This window comes from Lycorma delicatula, chromosome 11 (assembly GCF_047948215.1).
Source record: "Lycorma delicatula isolate Av1 chromosome 11, ASM4794821v1, whole genome shotgun sequence".
Classification (NCBI taxonomy): domain Eukaryota; kingdom Metazoa; phylum Arthropoda; class Insecta; order Hemiptera; family Fulgoridae; genus Lycorma; species Lycorma delicatula.
The window spans coordinates 57,008,227-57,023,148 of NC_134465.1; the positions used below are offsets into that span (position 1 = coordinate 57,008,227).

At 28.6% G+C, this 14,922-nt stretch overlaps 1 protein-coding gene across 1 annotated transcript in view; it reads right to left on the reverse strand.

Annotated features, from left to right (window-relative positions):
* tho2 (THO complex subunit 2-like protein) overlaps nucleotides 1-14,922 on the reverse strand; it is a 134,716-nt gene that overhangs the window by 97,184 nt on the left and 22,610 nt on the right. The window contains exons 8-9 of the mRNA XM_075378427.1: nucleotides 4,848-4,994; nucleotides 2,325-2,497 (exon numbers count right to left, since the gene is read on the reverse strand). Of these exons, the coding sequence (XP_075234542.1) occupies nucleotides 2,325-2,497; nucleotides 4,848-4,994 (320 nt within the window). The remainder of the gene's footprint in view (nucleotides 1-2,324; nucleotides 2,498-4,847; nucleotides 4,995-14,922) is intronic.

Sequence of the window (14,922 nt, forward strand, 5' to 3'; positions counted from 1 at the left end):
TATGTCATCAAAAGTAGTGAATAACAGTTTTAATATTATTATCATAGAACCATGAAGTAATATTGCATTTCTAAATATTTTAAAAAAAGAATAAGTTTTCCCTTCTACAATAAGTGTAATAATCAAATGAAATTATTTATATAGAGTGTCCCACAAAGGATCAGAGAAACTTTCAGGACATGTTCTACTGCTGAAAATAATGAAAAATGTTTGTATAAACATAGGTCTGTAAACGCTTTGCTTTTGAGTTACGGCTATCAAAAGATTTCAGCTCTTCAAATAAAACGTCTACTGTAATTTTTGGGACCTAAATTAAAGAGTAAAGTTGATGATGGTTTCTTACATAATTTGTGATGAGAAATAGGATAAAACCAGTCCTAGAAATGTAAACCCAGCAGTTTTTAAGATATACGATGTAAAACACAAAATTCAGTGTTGAAAAGCAAGTTTTTTTAGGTTTGTAGTACACTAGCTCTGTTAAATGACAAATTAATGTGAAAGATTTAGTAATAAAGCTTGTAGAGAATTTAATTCTGAGAAAATTAATGTAAATATAGCCAATAAAAAGTAGATAAAATTTAAATAGGTTTTTAATTGAAGCTACACAGATGAAAAAAAGAAGAAAATCATATTATTCTTTCTGTACCTAATAAACATTCTTTTTAAAAACAAAAACACTAATTACTGAAAATAATTTAAAATAAATACAAAATTTATAAAACAATATTTTAGCTGTGTATAATCAATAATTTAAATAAAATAATTACCTCAAGAATTAAATTGAAATGCATGTTACTAGAAATATTTAAAAATATTTTATTGTATAGGTTGTCAATATTAACAGCTGGTCAACAATGAAAATTGTGTACTTCGTTTAAATCTGTTGTCATAAATTATCATACAGATAAAGGAAGTGTAGTGTTATCACATCATAGAGTAAAAATGCCATTTCAATATTCTTAAGGAATATGCCAATATAACTTTTGTTTATGGATTTTGTAACGAAAATTCTGAAGTTGCGTTAACGTAAATATCATGAGAGATTTTCTGGAAGCCAGATTCCGAATACGAAAAGATTCATTCAGCACCAAATCTTTTCAGTGCTTTGTTTTGGTCCAGTCGATTGCAATCAAAAGAGGAGGTTCACAACCAGATGTTGCAACAGTCCTAAATCCAAAGTTTTGACATCCTATGACTAATAGTGTTTGAGTTATGCGAGAAACATACACACACGTGTATGTACATACAGACGTCATGCCAAAACTAGTCAAAATGGATATTTCCGTTGAAATCTGAAAACCAAAATTTTTTGCGATCACAATACTTCCTTTACTTTGTACAAGGAAGTAAAAATTGCAATGCCTTCTTTATTTTTTGTTTTATTTTTTAATTAGATGAAGTCCAAAAGAGTCAACTGTCCAAAGGACAGTGTTGTTCCAAAACAACACTGTCCTATACAATCAGTTTACAAAATATGGAATGAAAATGAATGTAAAGAAAACTTAAAGAATAAGGATAGGAGATGGTAAGCCAATTAATGTCTGGACAAAAATAAGAAAAGTTTAATGGGCGAAACAAATAAATAATTAAGTACAGTGGTAACAAAATAAAAAATAAAATACCAACAGCTAGGTAAGTGTTTAACATAAAGTAGCAAGACAGAGAACCATCCTTGAAGAAACATGTTCACCCAAACATGTTTCTTCAAGGATACTTCATGGTACTTCTACTTAGATGTGAAACATGTATACTAAGAAAAAGAGGAAAAGAATTAGACCAGGAGGCATTTGAAATGTCAGAAAGGATGATTTAAATAGGCAAAGTGAAAAGTAATAAGTTAAGTGAGAAAGAACAGGAACAGAAGCTTAATCAAAACACATCAGAATATTAAAGCTATCTAGCTTGGACAAATATAAGGATTGGTTAAAACAGTGCTAGAAGGAATAAATTTATCAGTATAAAATAAAAGATGCTACAAAAGAATAAATATTATAGATGATCTAAAAAGAAATGGTAACTATTAGGATTACTGTACATTTAGCTGGGAATAAGGAGAATGGAGATGGACATGGTGTAAGGGACCTGCCTAAGGACAGTTAACCAAGTAATGTTAAGACGTTAAAATAAATTCATTAATTTGTATAACTGTATTATATCATTTGAATAATTGTATTATCACATAAAAGCAGTGGTATGTATAACAAAATATTAAAAATACAAACCACATTTATACTTTTACCCACTTCAGTTTTGTCATTATTCATAACGAAAAACATATTTATTAATCATACTACTAAAAACTAAAAAACAATAGAGTAACTTACTTGCGATAGACCGGTTCAATAAGAGAATGTAAAAGTTTACATAAAGCCAATGCAACAGGTGGTTGTTCCATGACACAATGATCAGGTAGTCTTCTACACAATAGCTGGCAATTATTCCAGTCTCCAACTTGTAACAATGCTTCACACAAGCCAAATTTCTGATTTGTTTCATACTAAAAACAAACAAACCAAAATTAACAAAAATATATAAATTAAAAATACTTGAATCCAATTAAAAAACTTATAAGAATTAATAATTTTAATAATTAATTAAAAATCTGGCTCTAAAAGATCAATAACAATCAAAGTAAAAACTAATTCCATTCATTATAAATAAATGATTTAGTAAAGTACACTTAGAAATGTTAAATTGTAATATCACACAATTTTTTTTAAAAACTTTAGGCAACAAGGCATTTTGCATTACATTAGAATCTGTACATAAAAAAGGAAATTATAGTTTTCAGAACGCTGTGGAATGAAAATTACTGAAACGTCATCAAAAATGTAACATCAGAATACAGAATCATCATCAAACTATAAGATTATCAATAACCATATATTACAAAATGTATCAGATTCCAATATCTGTAATTGTGGTAGCACTTGGGCCTTTTATTTGGTGGTCACTGGTTCAAATCCTGACAAAGCATGGTATTTAATTTATGCTTATATATATTTCCATTTCATATTGCTACAGCATAAGCTTTGAGCTTACGTAGTAAATTAAACATTTTTCATTTTTATTTCTTTTACCTGCATTTCCTGTTTTTTTTTTTTAATTTATAGTTTATTTTCACTAAAAAAATCAAAACCAATATCAAAAAGTAAAAAAAAAAAAAAAAAAAAAAAAACAACATTTAAGAGGTATTATAATTTAGTGTGTTAATGAATAGTTTCTTAAATCAAAAGGAATTAATCTTTAACAGAAGTTATTACATAACTTCTGTTAAAGAAAATGAATAAATGAACAAAAAGGAAAACTTTATAACACTACTCTACTTTCTTTGTATTTCTTTTTTTTAAATTTATAATCCTCCTCAATAAAAATAGAAGTGGTTTATATCAGAAAAAGAATTAAATTTGAAAAACAGAACCACCACTTAATACTCACAAATACTTATGCATAAAAAGAACCAGTATTCATTTTTTAAAAAATTATTGTATGATGGAACACTTTTTCAACCACCAGTTGGTAACATAAATAGTGAACGTGCTGACAAATGCCACTTGTTTTGGTATCATGTGCAGATCATACCACACTTAATTTCAATCTGAATAAACCTTTAATGCACATTTATAACTTCTATAAATAATATCTAGAAATAAATATAAGTTTATTAACTATTGGTATTAACAAATATATAATAGTCTTAAGCAAATTAATGTGAGCATGAAGGAATTTTAATTTCTGTTCTTTTCTTCTTTTTTATGTACCAATTATTAGTTATGAAGTTGTGCATTGTCATTCTATTTCTTGGTTTACAAGTTAAGTGACATTGGTTTTATAACAATATTTTTTTTTTTTAAATTATAAACATGAATTTAATTGTTACAAAAAGAACAAAGTTAATAAAACTTGATGAAAACATTAGTTCAAATCAAAGGCAGACAAGAGCAGGAGTTGAAGGCGAATCTTAAGAATAGTATATAAAATAATTAAACAAAAAGCTGGATCTAGAAAGGATCACTGTAGCAAGAAAAAGAAATCTTCTGTAAAAGATGACTCTGTTTTACTATGGAATTCACCTCACAAATGCCATAATGAAAAAGGCTCATTTGGGTCAAAAAGTACAAAGATTAGAGTCCTAAGATTGGGGATAATACCTATTATTAGAAGAGTCATTTGAAGTCTAGGGAGTAAATATTTTACATCATATGTTCAATGATGTGATAATAAAAGAGATGTCACCAAAGCAAGTGAAACAAACTGTTAAAACATCATTAAAGAAAATTACTTCGAGGATATTTTTTCATTCATCTGTTTTTATCCTCAAAATTTAGTTCCTGGGTTAATGAGTAATAAAAAGAGCGTCCCAATATTAGAGAAAAAAAACACTTCCACTTCCTCAGAGGCTTGCAGAAACACTTGGAATTAATATAACTATTTTTATACATATATATGTATTTTTATACATATACATCAAAGAAAATTTATCAATCTATGTCCGAAATGTTCTATGTTTAGACTGGCTATGGAACTCTCTAGATGCACACTCCGTGGAAAATTTGTAAAGTAAGAATAAACAGAGAAAAATGTATTTTAATACTTAAGAAAAGATTATTTATGCAGTAATCAAGGTGTGTAGGGTTTCATGACCAAGAAATTAAATAAAAACTCAAATTAAATATCAAAAGTAATATTAGCAAAATGTTTAATCTTTTAGGCAATAAATTAATTTTATTTTCTAAAAATGACTTCTTGGTCACATTAATTTGCACAATACACACCCATGTACACATACTACACAAAATGAAGTTTATAAAAAAAAACTTATGTAATTTAAAAATATGAATACACACTTTCTCAATTTCATCTTCCTTTTCTTCAGGCTGCTCTTCTTTTTCTTTCTCTTTTATTGAAACAACATTTAACTTTCTAACATATTCTTTAGCTTCTTTCATTTCTTTATCCCAATCTTTGCATATAACTTTATCATCAGGCGTTAACTACAAATCAATAACAAAAACAAACTTATTTAAAATAAAAATTATCAGGATTTTACACAGAAAACTTAAACAGCATAATTATTAATACGAGGAAGGGTGATAAGTAATGTAAACATACATAACAGAAGAAAAAACACTGTAAAGAGTTCTGCACGACATCCCCTCCACTACAAAATCTTGTTGAATTCCATTCATTCATTATTTGTCAACAGCCACTACCATGGAGCAGAGTTTGCCTATCGTATTGCCAATGCAGTTAAAACAGCATGCAGAAATTGAATTTTTAACAATTGAAAAAATAAATCCTAATAACATTTCACCATCATTTTAAAGTCGTTAACGGTGATGAGACTTAATTAACCTATTGTTAATTGGTAAGCAATAAAATTTTGTATATCATGAATGAGTAAAATAAATACTGAGGACGAATCTCACACAGTAGTCGACCAGTTACTGCGAGTAATAAGAAGACTTGAAAGATGGTGCATCAAACAGCCAACAGTCATACAACATAATGGTCAGCCACACACATTGTGTGCACCACTGAACCTCATTTGAAGCTAAAATTCTAATCTGTTCTGCACCCACCAATTCAATCCATTGGATTTGATGCCATGCGATTACCACTTCTCCCAAATTTCAAAACTAACTTTTTCTAAGCATTCATTTCTCCAAAGATGTTGAAGTGAAGGACACAGTGAGATCATGGATCAAGGAAAGACTGCCAGCATTCTTCACTGATGGATTGAGAATAAAAAACCTGGTTCAAAATCGGGAGAAATGTGTAGCTGTAAATGGTGATTACATAGAAATAAAAGTCTTTTATAGCTAATGAAATATACAAGAGATCTTTAAAGTAAGGACCGCTGGGAAATTTCTCTCCTTAAGGTTGGCAAACCTGTGTTGTTCATGGCCATTCTAGTAATGTACACACTGCACTGTTGTCTGTAAGTTGTCGTGTTGTAGTATCTTTGATTGCATGTGAGTTGTTATAAAATGAGTAAAAAAATCAAAGTTGCCGCCGACTGTGAAATACATTGAGTCAAATGTTTTTCTAACCCATCAAAACATTAAGTCAGCTGAAATTAATAGACAGTTGGTAGTTGTGCATTGGCATTGTGCCACAGCTATATTGGTATTGTTTGTGATTCAATTTGGGACTCCCACTGGTAGAGGTGGCTGTGCCATCGGGGTATGTTAACCCGGGCGACTGGGGTTGTGGCTTCCCTCTGCCGGTGACTTGGTAATGCCACACGAGAGACCACGATGAGTCCAGGTGGGGGTACAGGGTTTGTCCCCGGCTCCTGTGCGAACCAGAATGAGGTTGCGTTCCCCTTGTTAGGTGACCTAAATTGGTCGACTTATTTGGGTGTAGGTCTGAATTTCTATGTTGCATAAGACATAACTTTGGTTGACTGTTTTAACTTTAAACTTGTTCATTTTCTGAGGCATTCAGTCACAAATGGTGCTGTTAAATCTGGACTAGGCACAGGGTTCGCGCTTCCATGGTTTCAGTCAGTTAGTTTGAGGGAATCATGTTAGGTTGGATGTGAAGATGATTGTTTGAGGCCTACATGAAGGGGAAATTTGATATGTATTTTACTGATGAAAATGTCTGCCGAGGCATTTACATCAGTAGCATCCCGACCGAGGCCTAGCTGATGAATGAGATGTAATCAGTTAGAAGGTCTAAAGACGGTAAAGCCCCTCAGGGCTTGGAATGGAGGGTGTGGTGTGGTGTGGCGACTGGTAACATCACAAGCTGGGTGCTTCCCCTTACGGGGTTGGGATGTGTACGGTAATAATGTAATGAATGAAAGAAACGTCCAAAAATGGTGTGTCCAAAAATGGTGTGAAAGGTTTAGAAATAACAGAATTAATGTGCACGATGAAGAGCATTCGAGCAGGTCCTCGATAATCATCAAGGACTTGTTTGAAACTCGTCGATGATGAAATCAGAAATGATCGTCGCTCAACGATTTCCAACCTGACCCTTCTTTCTCCTGATGTTTCAAGAGCTGTTACTGGTTGCATTGTTTATGACCGTTTAGACTTCAAAAAGGTTTTTGCACGTTGGGTACTGCATATCTTAATGGAACGTCACAAAAAAATCCGATGGGATCTGGTTTGGAATTTTTGATGTGCTACACAGAAAAAGGCGATGAGTTCCTGAATTCAACTGTTACAGACAGTGAAACATGGATTTCATATTATACATCAGGGAGAAAACGGAGAAATCCTGAATCATCAACCAGACCAACCAAGGTCAAGCAAGAGACATTTGGACACAGACTGATGGCCACAGTCTTTTGGGATCAGTTTGGCATACTGCTCATTGAATTCATGCCACGTGGTAAAACCATAAATGTAGAAGCCTACTGCAAACCTCTACGTAAATTACAGCGAGCGATTTAAAATCAGCGACGTGGGTGGCTGACCAATGGCAATGTCCTGTTGCACCATAATGCATGTCCACATGTTGCAGGTTTGACACGTGGTTTTTTTACTGAGAACATCTGGATGGGAAATGTACGAACACCCACCACCTAGTCTGGACTTAGCTCCTTCTGATTACCATTTGTTTGGGAAATTTAAAGAATTTTTGAGTGGTAAGCAATTCATGGGTGAGGATGAACTTAAAAATGCTGTTAAACAATGGCTAAATAGACTGATGACAGACGAATATGACAAGGATATATTGAAGCTGGTGTATCGCTACAATAAATATCTTAATTCATGTGGCAATTATACAGAGTAGTAGTATACGGTATGTAGTTTAAGAGAAATAAAAAATATTTATAAAGTTTTCAGAATAAATTTTTTACAATGAAACGCTCTTTACTTTAGGGATAACCTCTCATAAATTCATCTTTTTTGTTTCATTCTAAAATCTCTTTCCATTTTTCAAGTTTTTTCAATTATCCCTCATTCATTAGAAAAAAAAAATAAAAAGAATTATATGATTTTCAGAACGCTGTGGAATGAATTTCAAGAATCATCAAAATATTTACAGACAATGAAATCATCATTAAATCACATTACAACTTTTTATATAATTCAGCTTAATTTAAACCACACAAAAAAGTGGCAAAAAAAAATTATTAAGTTTATGATAAAAAATAAAAATCTTATGTTTTCATTAATGTTATTTGAACTTCAGCAGGTAAAAGAATTGACATCCATTTTTTTAAAATAAAAATAAGAAGAAAAAAAATTTGATTGATAAAATATAGTTAAGATAATTAGTTACAAAATAATACAACAGGAAATAATTATCAATGAGAATATATAGGCATTATTATAGAAATTGAATAGGTACTTTAGTTATACACATTTTTAAAAAAAGTTACGACTAATCAATCTCCTGATAAAGAACTGAATCTTTATAATCCCAAAGCTGTATAAAGAAATTTTTTTAATAAAAGATCTGATGTGGACACCACATGACTTCCTATGTACACCTACTATTAAATTACATATAGACATTTTTTGCTGCACTTCATTTAGACTTATTTCATTTGAAAATGAGATACAATCCTTCAGTTCTTTAATAAAGTGGATAGTTTCACAATTTGCTAAAATATTAGTTTATATTAACATCAAATAGTTATACAATTATTAATTCCAGTCTTACCTGAAATATTAAAATAAAGTTAAGTCCCTTTATTAATCTTAAAATGTATATATTAGTTTTACATCTACCTAACACTACATTTTTTTTAAATATTATAATGTAACCATCAACAAAATGAAAAAGGGGAAGGTTCTAAATTTTATTAGCAAATATTATTAGCAATATTTATTATCAAGTAGACTGAAACAAATGCATAAATAAAAAAAAATGTACTTATAGAGAAATGGAGAAGCAAGTAAGTGTTACCTACTCATAAAAAAATATATATACATAATTTTTTTTTTGTTCATTACAATCAATGAAAATAAAAACTAAACTGGAAAAGGTTACTAAATTTTTATTTACCTTTCTAACATGTTTTTACAGGGTTTAAAATGAGTATGGTGTTGTAGGATTTTTGTCTGTATATTTACTCTGAATTTATAACACTTGTTACTGCAGTTTGTGAATTTTTAGTAGGTCTCACATCTCACTAACATGGGGAAGGCGTAGCCTTCGGGACACCGATTTGAACCAAATTGTGTGTGTATGTGAATAGTACACTGTTTATGTGCCTTCATCACAAAATACTAACACACAATATTCAATTATAATAATACAGAAAAATGGCACTAAAAGTTTTTTTTTACAATGAAACGCTCTTTACTTTAGGGATTACCTCTCATAAATTCATCTCTTTTGTTTCATTCTAAAATCTCTTTCCATTTTTCAAGTTTTTTCAATTGTCCCTCATACATTAGAAAAAAATAAAAAGAATTATATGATTTTCAGAACGCTGTGGAATGAATTTCAAGAATCATCAAAATATTTACAGACAATGAAATCATCATTAAATCACATTACAACTTTTTATATACTTCAGCTTAATTTAAACCACACAAGAAAGTGGCAAAAAAAAATTATTAAGTTTATGACAAAAAATAAAAAATCTTATGCTTTCATTAATGTTATTTGAACTTCAGCAGGTAAAAGAACTGACATCCATTTTTAAAAAATAGAAATAAGAAAAAAAAATTTGATTGATAAAATATAGTTAAGATAATTAGTTACAAAATAATACTACAGGAAATAATTATCAATGAGAATATATAGGCATTATTATAGAAATTAAATAGGTACTTTAGTTATACACGTTTTTAAAAAAAGTTGCGACTAATCAATCTCCTGATAAAGAACTGAATCTTTATGATCCCAAAGCTCTATACAGAAATATTTTTTAATTAAAGATCTGATGTGGACACCACATGACTTCCTGTGTACACCTACTATTAAATTACATATAGACATTTTTTGCTGCACTTCATTTAAACTTATTTCATTTGAAAATGAGATACAATCCTCCAGTTCTTTAATAAAGTGGAAAGTTTCACAATTTGCTAAAATATTAGTTTATATTAACATCAAATAGTTATACAATTATTAATTCCAGTCTTACCTGAAATATTAAAATAAAATAAAAGTCCCTTTATTACTCTTTAAATAAATACAAGTTTTATATCTACCTAACACTACATTTTTTTTAACATTACAATGTAACCATCAACAAAATGAAACAGGGGAAGGTTCTAAATTTTATAGCAATATTTATTATAAAGTAGACTGAAACAAATGCATAAATAAAAAAAAATTTATTTATAGAGAAATGGAGAAGCAAGCAAGTGTTACCTACTCATAAAAAAAAAATATATATATACTTTTTTTTTCATTAAAACCAATGAAAAAAAATACTGGAAAAGGTTACTAAATTTTTAGTTTACCTTTTTAACATTTTTTTAAAGGGTTTAAAATGAGTATGGTGTTGTAGGATTTTTGTCTGTATATTTATTCTGAATTTATAACAAGTGTTACAGCAGTTTGTGAATTTTTAGTAGGTCTCACATCTCACTAACATGGGGAAGGCGTAGCCTTCGGGACACCGATTTGAACTAAATTGTGTGTGTGTGTGTGTGTGTGTGTGTGAATAGTACACTGTTTATGTCTTCATCACAAAATACTAACACACAATATTCAATTATAATAATACAGAAAAATGGCACTAAAAATTTTTTTACAATGAAACGCTCTTTACTTTAGGGATTACCTCTCATAAATTCATCTCTTTTGTTTCACTCTAAAATCTCTTTCCATTTTTGAAGTTTTTTCAATTGTCCCTCATTCATTAGAAAAAATAAAATAAAAAGAATTATATGATTTTCAGAACGCTGTGGAATGAATTTCAGGAATCATCAAAATATTTACAGACAATGAAATCATCATTAAATTACATTACAACTTTTTATATAATTCAGCTTAATTTAAACCACACAAAAAAGTGGCAAAAAAAAATTATTAAGTTTATGACAAAAAATAAAAAATCTTATGCTTTCATTAATGTTATTTGAACTAAAGCAGGTCAAAGAATTGACATCATTTTTTTTAAATAAAAAGAAGAAAAAAAAATTTGATTGATAAAATATAATTAAGATAGTTACAAATAATACTACAGGAAATAATTATCAATGAGAATATATAGGCATTATTATAGAAATTGAATAGGTACTTTAGTTATACACGTTTTTAAAAAAAAGTTATGACTAATCTCCTGGTAAAGAACTGAATCTTTATGATCCCAAAGCTCTATACAGAAATTTTTTAATAAAAGATCTGATGTGGACACCACAATACTTCCTATGTACACCTACTATTAAATTACAATAGACATTTTTTGCTGCACTTCATTTAAACTTATTTCATTTGAAAATGAGATACAATCCCCTCCAGTTCTTTAATAAAGTGGAAAGTTTCACAATTTGCTAAAATATTAGTTTATATTAACATCAAATAATTATACAATTATTAATTCCAGTCTTACCTGAAATATTAAAATAAAATAAAAGTCCCTTTATTACTCTTTAAATAAATACAAGTTTATATCTACCTAACACTACATTTTTTTAACATTACAATGTAACCATCAACAAAATGAAACAGGGGAAGGTTCTAAATTTTATAGCAATATTTATTATAAAGTAGACTGAAACAAATGCATAAATAAAAAAAAATGTACTTATAGAGAAATGGAGAAGCAAGTAAGTGTTACCTACTCATAAAAAAATATATATACATAATTTTTTTTTTGTTCATTACAATCAATGAAAATAAAAACTAAACTGGAAAAGGTTACTAAATTTTTATTTACCTTTCTAACATGTTTTTACCGGGTTTAAAATGAGTATGGTGTTGTAGGATTTTTGTCTGTATATTTACTCTGAATTTATAACACTTGTTACTGCAGTTTGTGAATTTTTAGTAGGTCTCACATCTCACTAACATGGGGAAGGCGTAGCCTTCGGGACACCGATTTGAACCAAATTGTGTGTGTATGTGAATAGTACACTGTTTATGTGCCTTCATCACAAAATACTAACACACAATATTCAATTATAATAATACAGAAAAATGGCACTAAAAGTTTTTTTTTACAATGAAACGCTCTTTACTTTAGGGATTACCTCTCATAAATTCATCTCTTTTGTTTCATTCTAAAATCTCTTTCCATTTTTCAAGTTTTTTCAATTGTCCCTCATACATTAGAAAAAAATAAAAAGAATTATATGATTTTCAGAACGCTGTGGAATGAATTTCAAGAATCATCAAAATATTTACAGACAATGAAATCATCATTAAATCACATTACAACTTTTTATATACTTCAGCTTAATTTAAACCACACAAGAAAGTGGCAAAAAAAAATTATTAAGTTTATGACAAAAAATAAAAAATCTTATGCTTTCATTAATGTTATTTGAACTTCAGCAGGTAAAAGAACTGACATCCATTTTTAAAAAATAGAAATAAGAAAAAAAAATTTGATTGATAAAATATAGTTAAGATAATTAGTTACAAAATAATACTACAGGAAATAATTATCAATGAGAATATATAGGCATTATTATAGAAATTAAATAGGTACTTTAGTTATACACGTTTTTAAAAAAAGTTGCGACTAATCAATCTCCTGATAAAGAACTGAATCTTTATGATCCCAAAGCTCTATACAGAAATATTTTTTAATTAAAGATCTGATGTGGACACCACATGACTTCCTGTGTACACCTACTATTAAATTACATATAGACATTTTTTGCTGCACTTCATTTAAACTTATTTCATTTGAAAATGAGATACAATCCTCCAGTTCTTTAATAAAGTGGAAAGTTTCACAATTTGCTAAAATATTAGTTTATATTAACATCAAATAGTTATACAATTATTAATTCCAGTCTTACCTGAAATATTAAAATAAAATAAAAGTCCCTTTATTACTCTTTAAATAAATACAAGTTTTATATCTACCTAACACTACATTTTTTTTAACATTACAATGTAACCATCAACAAAATGAAACAGGGGAAGGTTCTAAATTTTATAGCAATATTTATTATAAAGTAGACTGAAACAAATGCATAAATAAAAAAAAATTTATTTATAGAGAAATGGAGAAGCAAGCAAGTGTTACCTACTCATAAAAAAAAAAATATATATACTTTTTTTTTCATTAAAACCAATGAAAAAAAATACTGGAAAAGGTTACTAAATTTTTAGTTTACCTTTTTAACATTTTTTTAAAGGGTTTAAAATGAGTATGGTGTTGTAGGATTTTTGTCTGTATATTTATTCTGAATTTATAACAAGTGTTACAGCAGTTTGTGAATTTTTAGTAGGTCTCACATCTCACTAACATGGGGAAGGCGTAGCCTTCGGGACACCGATTTGAACTAAATTGTGTGTGTGTGTGTGTGTGTGTGTGTGTGTGTGTGAATAGTACACTGTTTATGTCTTCATCACAAAATACTAACACACAATATTCAATTATAATAATACAGAAAAATGGCACTAAAATTTTTTTTACAATGAAACGCTCTTTACTTTAGGGATTACCTCTCATAAATTCATCTCTTTTGTTTCACTCTAAAATCTCTTTCCATTTTTGAAGTTTTTTCAATTGTCCCTCATTCATTAGAAAAAATAAAATAAAAAGAATTATATGATTTTCAGAACGCTGTGGAATGAATTTCAGGAATCATCAAAATATTTACAGACAATGAAATCATCATTAAATTACATTACAACTTTTTATATAATTCAGCTTAATTTAAACCACACAAAAAAGTGGCAAAAAAAAATTATTAAGTTTATGACAAAAAATAAAAAATCTTATGCTTTCATTAATGTTATTTGAACTAAAGCAGGTCAAAGAATTGACATCATTTTTTTTAAATAAAAAGAAGAAAAAAAAATTTGATTGATAAAATATAATTAAGATAGTTACAAATAATACTACAGGAAATAATTATCAATGAGAATATATAGGCATTATTATAGAAATTGAATAGGTACTTTAGTTATACACGTTTTTAAAAAAAAGTTATGACTAATCTCCTGGTAAAGAACTGAATCTTTATGATCCCAAAGCTCTATACAGAAATTTTTTAATAAAAGATCTGATGTGGACACCACAATACTTCCTATGTACACCTACTATTAAATTACAATAGACATTTTTTGCTGCACTTCATTTAAACTTATTTCATTTGAAAATGAGATACAATCCCCTCCAGTTCTTTAATAAAGTGGAAAGTTTCACAATTTGCTAAAATATTAGTTTATATTAACATCAAATAATTATACAATTATTAATTCCAGTCTTACCTGAAATATTAAAATAAAATAAAAGTCCCTTTATTACTCTTTAAATAAATACAAGTTTATATCTACCTAACACTACATTTTTTTAACATTACAATGTAACCATCAACAAAATGAAACAGGGGAAGGTTCTAAATTTTATAGCAATATTTATTATAAAGTAGACTGAAACAAATGCATAAATAAAAAAAAATGTACTTATAGAGAAATGGAGAAGCAAGTAAGTGTTACCTACTCATAAAAAAATATATATACATAATTTTTTTTTTGTTCATTACAATCAATGAAAATAAAAACTAAACTGGAAAAGGTTACTAAATTTTTATTTACCTTTCTAACATGTTTTTACAGGGTTTAAAATGAGTATGGTGTTGTAGGATTTTTGTCTGTATATTTACTCTGAATTTATAACACTTGTTACTGCAGTTTGTGAATTTTTAGTAGGTCTCACATCTCACTAACATGGGGAAGGCGTAGCCTTCGGGACACCGATTTGAACCAAATTGTGTGTGTATGTGAATAGTACACTGTTTATGTGCCTTCATCACAAAATACTAACACACAATATTCAATTATAATAATACAGAAAAATGGCACTAAAAGTTT